The following is a 14,692-nucleotide window of genomic DNA, read 5'->3' as shown; positions in this document are numbered from 1 at the left end:
AGCAAGACATCAGACTAGAGACATCTCCTTACCAGCCATTCATGATGAGATAGGAAAAAAGACTCCAGCCAACTCTGGCTGGAGGAACCTATGCAGAAACATCACTCTGGGAGTACAGTGAAGAAGTAGGAGACACCACAAGCCAATAAGGAGATCAGGAGCAGAGGAAGACCTGCACAGAGGGCAAGTTCCTGGGCAGAAGCAAACTGGCTGGCCTTCCATGAAGGACCAGGAACAGGAAAGGGCTGTTCTGCAGATTTTTTGATTTTTGACTGAGCTGCTCACTGAAGTTGCTTTGGAAGGGATTGGGTGAGAAAGTTAGCATCAGCAGTGGCCAGTGGCCAGGATTGAATATCAGTTGGGTGGATCTCCCATTAGAGTGGCTACAAATAGGGCACTGTCACTGTGGGAAGGATGTGTGGGAGAAATAGTCCACGGAGTCCTAGTGCATAGCTAGTTCTGGCATGCCTGCTGAGCTCAAGCAACCATCCTTAGGTGAGAGGAATGGCCTCCACATTCCCAGTAAGGCCACATTGTTGTTAGAGGGGCACTCTTTGACATGCCTCCTTTGACAAGAAATCTGGTGAGAGATTCAGGACTCCATTCCTCAAGGGACAAAGCAACCAGGCCATGATTGATAGAAAATAAATCAGAAAGACAGGGCCAAGTCTCCTCTGAAACTATATAGTGTCTTCTGGCACCCATCTTATTCAGCAAAACCAGCGTGTGTGTTCTCTGCCTCCTAACACTACAGTGCTACCTGATGTCCTCTATTGCCACCACTATTCAACATAGTGCTGGAAGTTCTGGCCAATGCATCCAGGCAAGAGAACACTATAAAGGACATCGAAATGGGGGCAGAGGTCAAACTCTCACTCTTTGTTGATGATGATCTTATGTTTAGAGAACTCCAAAGACCAACAACAAGACTCCTGGAAGTGATCAGGAAATACAACAATGTCTCAGGGTATAGAATCAATGTCCACAAATCTGTCGTGGTTATATATAACATTAGCAACCACATTGAGAAGCTAATCAAAGACACAATTCCCTTCATAGTAGCTTCAAACAAAATTCAATACCTAGGAATATACCTAACAAAAGAGGTGAAGGACCTCAACAAAGAGAATTATGAAACCCTAAGCAAAGAAACAGCAGAAGACACTATTAAATGGAAGAACATACCATGCTCTTAGCTGGGAAGAATCAACACTATTAAAATGTTTATACTACCCAAAATGATCTACAGATTCAATGCAATCTCTTTTAAAATACCAACATCATAATTTGAAGAGCTGGAAGAAATAAATCTTCATTTTGTGCGGAACCAGAAAAAAAACTGTATAGCCAAGGCAACTTTTAGTAATAAATACAAAGACAAAGGAATCATTCTACCAGATTTTAGGTTATATTACAAGTTTACAGTGAACAAAACATCGTGCTTTTGGACAAAAATGGAGACATAGACATATGGAACAGAATAGAAAAACAAGAAATGAAAGCAGTCTCTTATAGCCACCTGATCTTTGATAAACCAAACAAAAGCATACACTGGGGAAAAGAATTTCTATTCAATATTTGTGCCGGGAGAACTAGATAACCACATGTAAAAAACTGAAACTGGACCTATACCTTCCACTACTTACAAAAATTGATGGATTTTTGATGGATCTCAAGATGGATAAAAGACAAGAAGTGATAAAAGTCCTAGGAGAAAGTATGGGAAAAATTACTGAGGCTGTCTGTCTGGGGAAAGATTTTATGAAGAAAACTTAGTGACAATTGCAATAACCACAAAAATAAACAAATGGGACTTAATTGAGCTGAAAAGCTTCTGCACAGTTAAGGATACAACAATTAAAGCAAATAGACAACCTTCAGAATGGGAAAAGAGATTTGCATGTGACAAATCTGACAAAGGCTTGATAACTAGGATTTGTAGAGAACTCAAATTCATCAACCAAAAAAGAACAAACAATCCCACCTATCACTAGGAAAGACACATGAACAGAACGTTCTCTGAGGAAGAGAGACAAATGGCTAACAAACATATGAGAAAATGTTCATTATCCCTAATCATCAAGAGAAATGCAAATCAAAACTACCCCAAGATATCAACTAACTCTCATGAGAATATTGCACATCACAAAGTCCCAAAGTTGCAGATGTGGCATGGATGTGGAGAGAAGGGAAGACTTTTACACTGTTGGGACTGTAACTAATACAGCCTCTATGGAATAAAGTATGGAAAATCCTCAAAGAACTCAAATTAGACTTACCATTTGATCCCACTATCCCATTAGTAGGCATCTACCCAGAAGAAACAAAATACTTTTATCATTTTGTATTTTGATACAAATTTGCACTAGATTGTTTATTGCAGCTCAATTTACAATTGCCAAGATGGAAACAACCTAAATCCCATCAACCCAGGAATGGATTAAGAAACTGTGGTATATGCAGCATATATCATCGAATACTATTCAGCCATTAAAAAAGATGGAGACTTTACATCTTTTGTATTAACCTAGACAGAGTTGAAACACATTCCTCTTAGTAAAATATCACAAAAATGGAAAAGCAAATATTCAATGTACTCAATACTAATATGAAGACAGCAGACATGCCCATGTAAGAGAAAAAGTTAATTTATTCAACTGAGGGGAAGGAGAATGAGGGCGGGGGAAGAGGGCAGGGGATTGGTATGCTCCCACTTAACAGGCGCAATGTAAGTGTATATGGCACACTTTGGGGTATGGGACACAACTACAAGATGGACTCTACCTCACAAATGCAAATATTATATCCCAGTTGTTTGTACCTTCACATTAACCTGAAATAAAATAAAACATAATAAAATTAAAGATAAAAATAAAAAATGGGCACAAAACCATAGGAGGAAAATAATCTAGTTGTCTAGGAGAGCACAAAGGAAGGGCAAGATACTCGATGGGAAGTATCAGAGAAGACTTGTAGGCAGAAATGATTTCTAAACTAAGAACCGAAAATGAACAGGCATCTTCTGAGGGGATTGGTGGTAGGAAGTATTCAGAATATAGCACACTGATTAATTGAAAGAAGTTTAATGGATAATTTAGCACAAGTCTACTGAATTTCCGCTAATAACAACGAGCTATAATTAAAGTATTAAAAAATACATAGACTCAGGTTCAAAGCTAAGAGCCTGAGATCTTTGAAGTAGGAATCATGCTGATAAATGTTTTATCTTTTTTTCCTGTCCTACTATTAGTCCAGCAGGTAATACTGTGCACATAGTAGGCTCTCTTTGAGTAAATTGATGAATGAATAAATATATGAAGGAAGGAACTGCAACCCCTAAGAGTTTAAGGATCTCATTTATATTTCCATAGTGTCTCACACACAGAGCTCAGAAAATAATTATTAATTAATGACCCTTTGGGGTGAATGATCTCACGCTTTACCCAAATTACAAACTATATAATTTATCCTACTTCAATATTCATTTGATATTATTGTATCTATCAATATGAAGCAATAATGATTTATTCCATTACATTTTCTTTATAAGCCTCCGTGAAACACAACTGTGTTTCCAGCATTGATTTGATTTTATAAGAAATTTTCTTTGCAAAAATGTTTCAGTAAATTATTCGGTGTAAGATGTCACTGTACTAACTAAAAGACAGACAAAAGTTTTGTATTTTTGAATCTTGTTATTTTTAATCTTGAGACAGTCTGAAAAATTCTCACATTCATTCATTATTACAAAATTTAAAAATGATACCACAAAGAATACCAGACTAATACTTCTCTGATGCTCTAGTTTTAAAGGCAATTAAGTTAGATTTTATACACACTAATGCCTTGACGTCCAAGTCCTCTGTATTAGAATCCTGAAGATATCAGAAATGTGATCCAGGCAAATGAAACAACATCTAACAAACCCATCACAGAAGTAATAGGCAAACTCTACAGTGGTCCCCAGTATTCCCCAACACCTGGTACTCTTACTCTTTTGTAACACCTTTCCCTTCACTGTGGGATAGATCTATCAACTCATTCTAACAAATAAAATATGCAAAATTGATAGAATATTAATTGATTATTAAGCAATGCAGAGCATAATCCCAAAAGACATGATCCTGAACAACATAATCCCAAATGTTGAAATCTTGAGAAATCAGAATTCCTAAAAATCTCAATTCCTAAAGTTTAAAATTTTTAATGTCTATACCCCTCCAAATTAAAATCCCAAATGTTGAAATCATGAAAGCCAAATTCTTGGGAAGATATTACTTGGAATTAGCATTTTTGGTTGAATGTAAGATAGTTGCATCATGTTAGTTGTATAAAGTTAGATGGGACTATTATCTTATTATTGCTTTTATTTTCATTTGGTGGAAAATGCAGATAAGTAAACTGGCCACACATATGGCAATGACAAAAATGTCAATTTAAAACTGTATCATTTGTGTATTTGCATTGTCATTCCTTCCAAATAATCAAATTCCAGGAATGTTTAATGAATTACAGCCACATTTGCCTCAAGAAGTTACCAAAGTTGCTGACTAGTTTGAAAACAATTAGGTGGGGATAGACTAAGAAGACACTTATATAGTATTGCTATCTGATCACTGGTAATCATTTCTGTCAAATATGTGATCTGTATATAAGGGGAACAGATTTCTGCATACCCAAAGCAACATAGAAGCATGGCACAGAAAATGAGAATATTTAACAAAGAATATTCATGTCACTGTATATGGATTCATAGGAGAATTTCAAAAAAGGCAGCACCATGTAGAAAATTAATGTGAATATATTCTCCCCAAAAGAAAAAGAAAAGCAGCTATTTATTGACATGCAAGACTTCAAAATATAGTTCATGATCATGAAAATCAGCCAGCTCACGAACAACTTCTTTGCAGTTGTCTATAATCTATCCCTGAAATACACTCTTTCATAAGTTGAATGTTTGTCCTAGTTTTAGATTTCTTTCCACTATTTTGAATTATCACCATTATTTTTTACAATTCACTATACTATGTATTTCATCTTCCCATAATTTCTGATATCGGAGGTATATATTACATAAAGACTTTTAGAAAGTTCTATATTGTTTTATGCATGTTTTGTAAATTTGACTCCATGAAAGTGCCTTCTCACAACACTGACAAAGTGTATAAGCATTGTGTGTGGACATAAAAATGTTGAAACTTCCTCATAAATGAAGAGATGTGAAAAAAACTTCTTGAGATTTGGGTCCTTTGTATGACTGCAGATGGGGTAGTGACTGAAAGGTTCTGGACCCAAGGAAGAAAGATTATTCCAAGGCGTGGAACAAAGGAAAATGGAATCCCCATGTTATAGAAATAATGAGGTGAAATCAAGAAAGGAATTTCACATGTGGGTTATGGCGGATGGGCTTTTAAAGGGTCAGGGAGGGCAGCAATTGGTGGCATTCCTAATTTCCTGGGTGGGCCATGAACCTGACCCTGCCTGGGCAGGGCAAGTTAATTTGGGCAGGTACACTTGATTCCATCAGTGACTCATTGTGGTTTCTTCAATCAAGTCTAAAGACTTGGGTTGTCTATCATAGTATTTCAGATGACTTCAATTATAAAGGTGGCACACACAGTTACCAAGGGTAGTGATGTGTGTTTACACAATTTGCTTCAAGACCTATTTCCATATGAATACCATTCATGTGCTCATAACTGTTATACCCATGTGACTAGTATTCCTGAGTGTTTATGCTTGAAAATATACATATTATTGTCTATTTGATTGTATAAAGTGGTCTATGAAGTATTCTATCTTATTTTCCCATGTTTAAACAATAAATCCCATTTTTAAAATGTAAATACATGTCTATTGAAAAAAATTTTTAAATTAATTTTCCCAGGATTATATTTTCAGGATTTCAATCATTTGGAATTGTGATTTTCAGTATTTTAGATTTTAGAGAATTTGATCTTTTTGGATTTCAACACCTGGAGATTATAGTGTCCAGGATTGTGTCTTTTGAGATAGAAACCCCAACCATAAAAGGATGATTTTCTTCCTGGCACACTAGCTCTGTCTCTGCTTGGAGACACCAGGCCACATGGTGAGCTTGGTGGTGAATGAAGCCTACCAGGGCCTACAGGAATAAGCTATGAAAAGTGTAAAGCCCAAAATGCCTTTGGAAGTACATGTGGAAGAGGTTTCCAGAGCCTCAGTTGAGAACTGACATGGCTACGGTCCTGGCTGACAGCTTGACTACAGCAGCTTCATGTGGGACCCTAAAGCCACACACCTAACTAAACCACATCTGGATTCTTAACTCACACAACTTGTGAGGTCATAAACATTTGCTGCTTTAAGCTGCTAACATTTGGAGCAATTTACTATCAGTGATTTATAACTAGCTCAACAATGAAATCTAAACTGATGCCATTATTTGACTTCTGCCATCGTGTTTTTGCCTCCCCAGCTCCTGTACCTCCTCTGAGTGGGTACAGCATGGTGGTCAAGAGCACTGACTCTGAAGCCAAATGTCTGCACAGGGACTTTGCTCTCACTCTTACATGCGCTAACAAGGTGATGATAACATCCTGCCCCATAAGGCACTGGGAGAGAGTCAATGAAATAATGATCTGCAGTTCTTTACAGACACTTAGTGTTATTCCTTTGGAGGCAGAGTCTCACTTTGTGACCCTTAGTAGACTGCCATGGTGTCATAGCTCACAGCAACCTCAAACTCTTGGGCTCAAGCAATTCTCTTGCCTCAACCTCCCAAGTAACTGGACTATAGGTCTCCACCACAATGCCCAGCTATTCTTAGAGATGAGGTTTGGCTCTGGCTCAGGCTGGTCTGCAATCTGTGAGCTCAGGCAATCCACCACCTTGGCCTCCCAGAATGCTAGGATTAGAGGGGTGAGCCACCACGCCCAGCTGACACTTAGTGTATGATTGCAGCTGCTTTTATTATTACCTCTTGACTCATCTACATGTACATTCTCCACTTAAGGTCTCCTTTGGCTTATATCACTTTTATTTATCCTCTCCTGCCTTTAACACTCTTTCTAAAAACATTTGTTAAATCTCTACTATTTGAAAAATATTTGCAGTGGTTTGGATATTTGTTTGGTCCTGTCAATCCTGATGTTAAAATTTTATCTCAAGCCATAATTACATCTTTTTTGTTGACCTGGATGGAGTTGAAACATATTCTTCTTAGTAAAGTATCTCAAGAATGGAAAAACAAGGATCCAATGTACTCAAAACTAATATGAAACCAATACATAAGCAACTACATGCCCACATGAAAGGAAAACACAAGTATATTCTAGTGAGGAGGAGGGAAAGAAGGGACAAGGGAAAGGGGGAAGAAGGAGGGTGATTGGTGGGGTTCCTACCCGTTGTGCACAGTGTGAGGGTATTCAGCATGGCCCCTAGGTGAACGGCTCAACCATAACTTAAACTTTACCTTAGAAATGAACACGATGTACCCTCAACATTGTACCCTTATGTTAATCTGAAATTTTTTAAAAAGGGAAACATCAAAAAAAACAAATTCATCCCCAGTGTAGCCTAATGGGAGGTGTCTGGGGTTTGGTGTTGTCCTCACCATAATGAGACGGTTCCTACTCTATCAGTTCCCACAGAGATGGTTATTGAAAAGAAAAGGATGCCTTCTCTCTTTCCCTACCTCCCTCCCTCCCCCTGCTCTCTCACCATGTATGTGGTCTACATACATGAGCTCCCCTTCACCTTGCACTTTGATTGGAAGCTCCCTGCATCCTCCCCAGAAGTAGATGCTGGGATCATGCTTCTTGTGCAGCTTGTAGATCTATGAGCCAGATTAACCTCTTTCTAAATTACCCAGCCTCCTTTATTTGCAACATGAAAGGACTAACACATCATTTTAATAAATAATAAGTATATAAGATGATGAACAGATAGAATTCAATCCTCTTCTACCTTGTAATTTCCTCCCCTCCTTCTACTGTTTTACCTTCTACCAGTCTTACTCATCACCATTGGACCCTACATTATCGAAGCTCTATTGCCTTGATTATTTTATTATTAAAAAGAGTTATTAGACATAGAAGTTGTCTGTGGCCAACAACTATGTCAATCTCTCTTACATGAGAGCTTCTGGCATTGGTTTACTCTCTTTAAGATTTCACTGAGTCTAAGATAAAACCTATTTCAGTTATAGTCAATTTTTTTAAAAGTTATTTTATAACCTACTTGAAATGTTCCCCTTCATTTAAAAAATCTGTTTACTTTTTTAACATTAGAAATCTACATCACCACATTCAGAGAGATAAATCCTATCCTATTAATAACCTTTAAGTTTCTTTATGGATTTATATCCTTTTTACCAACTAGCTAAACTAAAAGCAATAAACTCTTTTGCACACAGCATTTAAGCAAACATAAAATGCAAAGTAAGGTAGCATGGCTAAGTGTTTACAAATACAAGCCCTGGGAGCCAGACTGCTTACAATCAAATTTTATTCTTATTTCTTAATAGCAAGACTATGGCTATTTACCTCACCCCTCTTGTCTGTGTTTCTTCATTTGTGAAATATGGATAACAAGAGTATCTTTTTGGTAGAGTTTTTGTGAGGATTAGATGAGTTAATATCTCTTAAATTGTTTAAAATAGGAAACCCAGTAAATACCACATGTGTTTCTTAAATAAAAATAAAACAAATTATGAGCTTTAAAGTATTCTGAGATGGATTCTTTTAAAGAAACTAAACCATACAAGAGAAATAAGAGCTCTTGATAATCAGGTATTCTACCTTAAGTTCTTATTAAAAATAGAACATCTGCTCACCAATATAGCACGAGAAGATGTCCAGGGGAAACATAGTGGGTATTCCAGCACTGCTCAGGAGACAAAAGTTGTCAGAATCAACACAATTCAGAATCAAACAGAATCAAACCTACCATGCTCTTATGTGCTAATTTATTAACTTGAATGCAATTGGATTTTGGAGGTTATAAAGGCCAACTTGACCTTATTTCAGGATTTCCACCCAGTTATCAAATATCAGTTGAGTTGAAATTTTATTTGTACATTTATTCATTCATTTGGCATATATGGAGAACCAGTTATTAGAAAATCAGGTGAATAGCTCCTGGTACCAAGAAGCTTACTCTAGAAAAAGAAACAAGTATCTATAAAAAAAAAAAAAAAAAAAACAGACTATGTTGTGCACTTTAATGAAGACATATAGCAAATGTAATTAATGATAATGTAGTGAAAAGAGAAGGATAATATAACTTGAATAGTAAATATTGGCCTCTTAAAAGAAATAAAATGTAAGGACATAAAAGCAAAACAAAGGTTGGAGGGATAGCTATAGACAAGTGATATTCCAGGAAGCACAATCAGACTAAAAGAGCATATACAAACCCTGGACAACAGCATCCTCAGAAACTAAAAGAAGCGCAGAATTGCTGCTTGTGGAATGTACGGGAAAAAGTGGTGGAAAAGAACCCAGATATAAAGGGGGGCTCTTCAAAAGGGTTTTGTGCCATAGTAAGAATGGTATAGTTTTCAAAGGCTGGAAAATGTTCCACAAAGATGGACTGTTGATTGAATAAGCATGGGGAATGCTAAATAGTGTATCACTTTGGAGAGTACATTGCATATAAAGGTTCTAAGAAATCACAAAGAAAATATACCATTTTTCAAACTTATTTGAATAGGCAAATTCAAATGGAATTCCATTTTCTTTTTTTTAATTTTTTTATTAAATCATAGCTGTGTACATGGTTCAGAAAATACTATTATAGACAATCAAAGAATGCTTTGTTTTTGATATGGAACACAGATTTGAGAAGAAAAAAGATTCAGAAATACCAGGTGGGAAATAATTAGACCACTAAAGAAGGATATGGTAGTGAGATGTCAATAATAAAATCTTTAGGAGGCACAAGGTGGGCTAAGAGGGAGAAACAGATTGTAAAGTGACCCAGAGGCTTTATCACTTTAATTAATCTAACAAGTACTTGTATGATTTGTGTGTGTAAAACACACATGCACACACCAAAAGGTTCCTAAAAATACAAAGAAATAAAAGAAAGAAATTGTTCTCAAAGAACTTAGAGAGATGAAGAGAATGCTAAACCAAAACAGAGCAAATCTGTTGGGCTGGCACAGTTTCTTCAATGTTTGCAAACTTTTGTTTGCTGAGCCATTTATTCTAATCCCTGTGGTGCCCTATTGCTCCTCAATATCCCTCTTCAGTGCCCTCACATTTCTCTTTTCACTCCACTTCTTTTTCCAGAAGACATTTCATTTGCTTATATCTAAGTGTGAATTTAAATAGATACATTTTAATGGGTATTTCTGATTTAAACTTTAGTGCTAAAATACATTTAAGCATTTACATTTTGGAAATAAAATACTTCAACAATAGAAACAAGTTTTGATTTACATTTCTCTGACAATGAGGGACCATGAGCATTTTTTCATGTGTTTTTTGGCCATTCATCTGTCTTCTTCAGAGAGGTTTGTGTCTCTTGCCCACTTACAAATGGGATTGTTTGCTCTTTTCTTATTGATTAGTGTGAGTTCTCTGTAGATTCTAGTTATCAGCTCTTTGTCAGAGTCATAGCATGCAAATATTTTCTCCCATTCTGAAGGTTGTTTGTATGCTCTACCCTCAGCTGTGCAGGAGTTTTTTACTTTGATCATGTCCCATTCATTTATTTTTGGTGTTGCTACAATTGCCAAAGAGGTCTTCTTCATAAAATCTCCAGGCCTATGTTGTTAATAGTTTTTCCCACACTTGCTTCTAGAATGTTTATCGTTTAAATCTTTTATCTAGCTCTTCCTGTTTCTCATCATGGCGGATCAAGGTGAAAAGGAGAACCCCATGCGGGAACTTCGTATCCGCAAGCTCTGCCTCAACATCTGTGTGGGGGAGAGTGGAGACAGACTGACCCGGGCAGCCAAGGTGTTGGAACAGCTCACAGACCAGACCCCTGTGTTTTCCAAAGCTAGATACACTGTCAGATCCTTTGGCATCAGGAGAAATGAGAAGATTGCAGTCCACTGCACAGTCAGAGGGGCTAAGGCAGAGGAAATCCTGGAGAAAGGTCTGAAGGTGCGAGAGTCTGAATTAAGAAAAAATAACTTCTCAGATACTGGAAACTTTGGCTTTGGGATCCAGGAGCACATGGATCTGGGTATCAAATATGACCCAAGCATTGGTATCTATGGCCTGGACTTCTATGTGGTGCTGGGTAGGCCAGGTTTCAGCATTGCAGACAAGAAGCGCAGGACAGGCTGCATTGGGGCCAAACACAGAATCAGCAAAGAGGAGGCCATGCGCTGGTTCCAGCAGAAGTATGAGGGGATCATCCTTCCTGGCAAATAAATTCCCATTTCTATCCAAAAGGACAATAAAAATGTTTTCTGTGAAATGTGCAAAAATAATAATAATAATAATCTTTTATCTAGCAAGAGTCAATTTTTATAAGTACTGAGAGGTGTGGGTCCAGTTTTAGTCTTCTAATGTGGCTAGCCAGTTCTACCAGCACTATTTATTAAATAAGAATTATTTTCCCCAGTGTACTCTTCAGTTTGATTTATCAACAATCAGATGGTGATACATGACTGGGTTCATCTCTAGCTCTATTCTGTTCTGTAGATCTATATCTCTATTTTCGTGCAAATACAATACTGTTTTTATCACTGTAGACTTTAGTATAATCTGAAGTCTGGTAACATGATGCCTCCAATTTTGCTTTTATTTCTTAGAATTGCACTGGCTATTCAGGGATTTTGGAGGGGGGGTGTTATGTAAAATGAAGTTCTATTTTTTTCAAGTTCTTCAAAGCATGACATTGGTATGTAGATGTTGATTACATTAAATTTGTAGATTACTCAAGTAGTATGGATATTTTAACAACATTGATTCTTCCCACCCAGGACTATGGCTTCATAACCTTTGTTAAATATATTTCCAGGTATTTTAATTTTATTTGAAGGTACTGTGAAAGACATTATGCCTTTGATTTGATTCTCAGCTTGACTGTTACTGGAATATGTGAAGGCTACTGATTTGTGGACATTGATTTTATAACCTAAGATGTTACTATATTTCTTGCTCACTTCCCAGAGTCTTGTTAAATCCCTGGAGTTTTCTAATATAACATCATATTATCAGCAAAGAGAGAGTTTGACCTCCTCTGTCCCTATTTGAATACCCTTGATGTCCTTTTCTTGACTGATTGCATTGGCTAGAATTTCTAGCACTATGGTGAATAGCAGTGGCAATAGTGGACATTCTTGTCTGGTTTTAGCCCTAAGTGGGAATGCTTTCAGTGATACAGGGTTCCCCCACTCAAGGATAGATGGGGACCACCCCCATTGTCTAGGCCTGTGTGAGCTCAGAAATCAGACCGCTCCCCATCCCCAGGCACAAACAGGCTGCCCTTTTCCAGGCCACACTTTGTGGGCTCTAGTAAGGTCACAAACAAAGCAAACTGAAAGGTTCTGGGCAGTTCTTCCTTTAGTAAGGAGCACACACTCTAATTCCCTGCCTGAGACAAAAACTGCAAAGACTTATTCCTGTGCTAATTTTTGGATTGTTTAAGGATTATTTTCTGCCCACAGACCTCTGGTCAATTATGACACACTTCCCCAAGACCTCCTGCCCATAGGAAAGGAAAGGCAGCATTTAAACCCCCTAAACTGAAGACTTGAGGGCTTCCCATTTGGATTCCCTCTCTCTACTGCTGAAGGTTCAGTTCTTCCTCTTCCATTCATCCTCTTTTGTTTATCATGCTTATCAATCTTTACCCCGGGAATAAACTCTATCTTATCATTTATTTGCATGGTATATGGCTTCATTCTTTGAACCCCAAAACCAAGGACTCAGCTTAGTGAGAAATTCTGGCAACATCAGTTTTACTTCATTCAGGATAAAATTGGCTGAGGGTTTATTGTAGATGGCCTCCATCAGTTTAAGAAATGTCCCATCTATGCCTATTTTCTTAAGTGTTCTTGTCCGAAAAGGGTACTGAATTTTGTCAAATGCTTTTTTCTCAGTCTGTTGAGAGGATTGTATGGATATCACCTAACCCCAGTAAGAATAGCCCACATTACAAAGTCCCAAAGCTGTAGATGCTGGCATGATGTGGAAAGAAGGAAACACTTTTACACTGCTAGTAAGCTCCTGGTGAAATTGCAAACTAATATAGCCTTTATGAAAAAAGGTATGGAAAATCCTCATAGAGATAAAAGTAAACCTTCCATTTGAACCTGCAATGTCATTACTAAATGTCTACCCAGAAGAAAAAAAAATTATTAAATCATAAGGACATTTGCACTAGAATGTTCATCGCAGTTCAAGTCACAATCACCAAGATGTGGAATCAACTCAAGTGGCCATCAACTCAAGTGTGGATTAATAAACTGTGGTATATGTATATCATGGAATACTATTCAGACATAAAAAAGATGGAGACTTTACATCTATTGTATTTACCTGGATGCAGATGAAGAACATTATTCTTAGAAAAGTATCACAAGAATGGAAAAGCAAGTATCCAATGTATGCATTACTAATAGATACCAATAGATACCAACTATACTCCCACACAAAAGGAAATACCAATAGATAAACAACTATACTCCCACACAAAAGGAAAACACAATTAAATTCAAGTGGGAGGGGTTGGGGAGACAATAGTGGAGGAAGAGTGTAGGAGGAAGGGGGATTGGTATGCTCTAATGTAATGTATACAGCACACCCCCTGGATGAAGGGCTCAACTACAACTTAAATTTTCCCTAAGAAGTGCAAACAGGGTAACCTAATCATTTACACCTTCATTTTAATCTGAAATAAATAAAGAAAGAAAGAAAGAATGGAAAGACGTGCAAACCCACTTGGGGAAAAAGAAAAAGGTTGAATTGCCCTAAAAAAAAAAAAAAAATCACAGGACATAGGTGATGGCCACCTCCTTGTTAAAGATGTCTCTGAGCCTGTGCAAGAGGGATAAACCTAGTAACAGCAAATCAACCTTCCTTTGAATACCTGTGAAGTATGCTTCAGGGCCTCTTTCCCAAAAACATCTGGAAATAAAGACAAGGAGATAAACATTTCTGAAAGTGTGAACCACTACTATTCACATCATAATAGACAGAGATGTGCTTAGAATGTGCACATTCTTAGATCTACCCCAGGCATTGGAATGTTTAAGCAATACCCTTAATGACTCCTTTGAGGATTCATACTTAAGAACTATTGACTAAATAAAACATGGAAATTATGTTAGGTGGAAGGCTTAATATAAAATATAGGCAAACAACATTTGATTAATTAGATTTGGGGCTATTTTTCTTGGCAGGGGTAGTGAAGCTGGGAAGCAAATTGCATTCTGAACTTGCTTTAGATAAGTTAATTATACAGGGATTTACCAGTATTTCTCAGAATAGACTTAGACTCAGCCTAGAATACTTTTATTATCTTGATTTAAAAAAGGATTTAATTCGTACCCCCATAATATTCTGAAAAAAAGGATTTAATTTAAATTAACCTAATTTAAAACTAGCTCATCAATTTAATGGAATTTTAACCAAAAGAAGTATTTAATTATTTCATATTGTCTCTGTCTATTGTGCCCAATTTTGAAAGGATATCTTTCTTTTTTGAAAAACAAAATGCAAATTTTAAAACAATTATTTTGAAATAC

General features: G+C 36.9%; 1 protein-coding gene across 1 annotated transcript; it reads left to right on the top strand.

The window, feature by feature from the left end:
• Nucleotides 1-10,822: 10,822 nt before the first annotated feature.
• Nucleotides 10,823-11,425, top strand: LOC128598825 (60S ribosomal protein L11-like). The gene has a single exon (XM_053609615.1). It carries the CDS (start codon nt 10,836-10,838, stop codon nt 11,367-11,369), a length of 534 nt encoding a protein of 177 aa, XP_053465590.1. The 5' UTR covers nt 10,823-10,835; the 3' UTR covers nt 11,370-11,425.
• The last annotated feature ends 3,267 nt before the right edge of the window (nt 11,426-14,692 follow it).

The sequence above is a fragment of the Nycticebus coucang genome, chromosome 11 (genome assembly GCF_027406575.1).
Source record: "Nycticebus coucang isolate mNycCou1 chromosome 11, mNycCou1.pri, whole genome shotgun sequence".
NCBI lineage: Eukaryota > Metazoa > Chordata > Mammalia > Primates > Lorisidae > Nycticebus > Nycticebus coucang.
Note: the sequence above shows the minus strand (reverse complement) of the source record. Positions and strands in the feature narration are given on the sequence as shown.

Excerpts from the sequence above, each read along its gene's own strand:
- LOC128598825 (XM_053609615.1), top strand. The coding sequence starts at position 10,836 with ATGGCGGATCAAGGTGAAAAGGAGAACCCCATGCGGGAACTTCGTATC.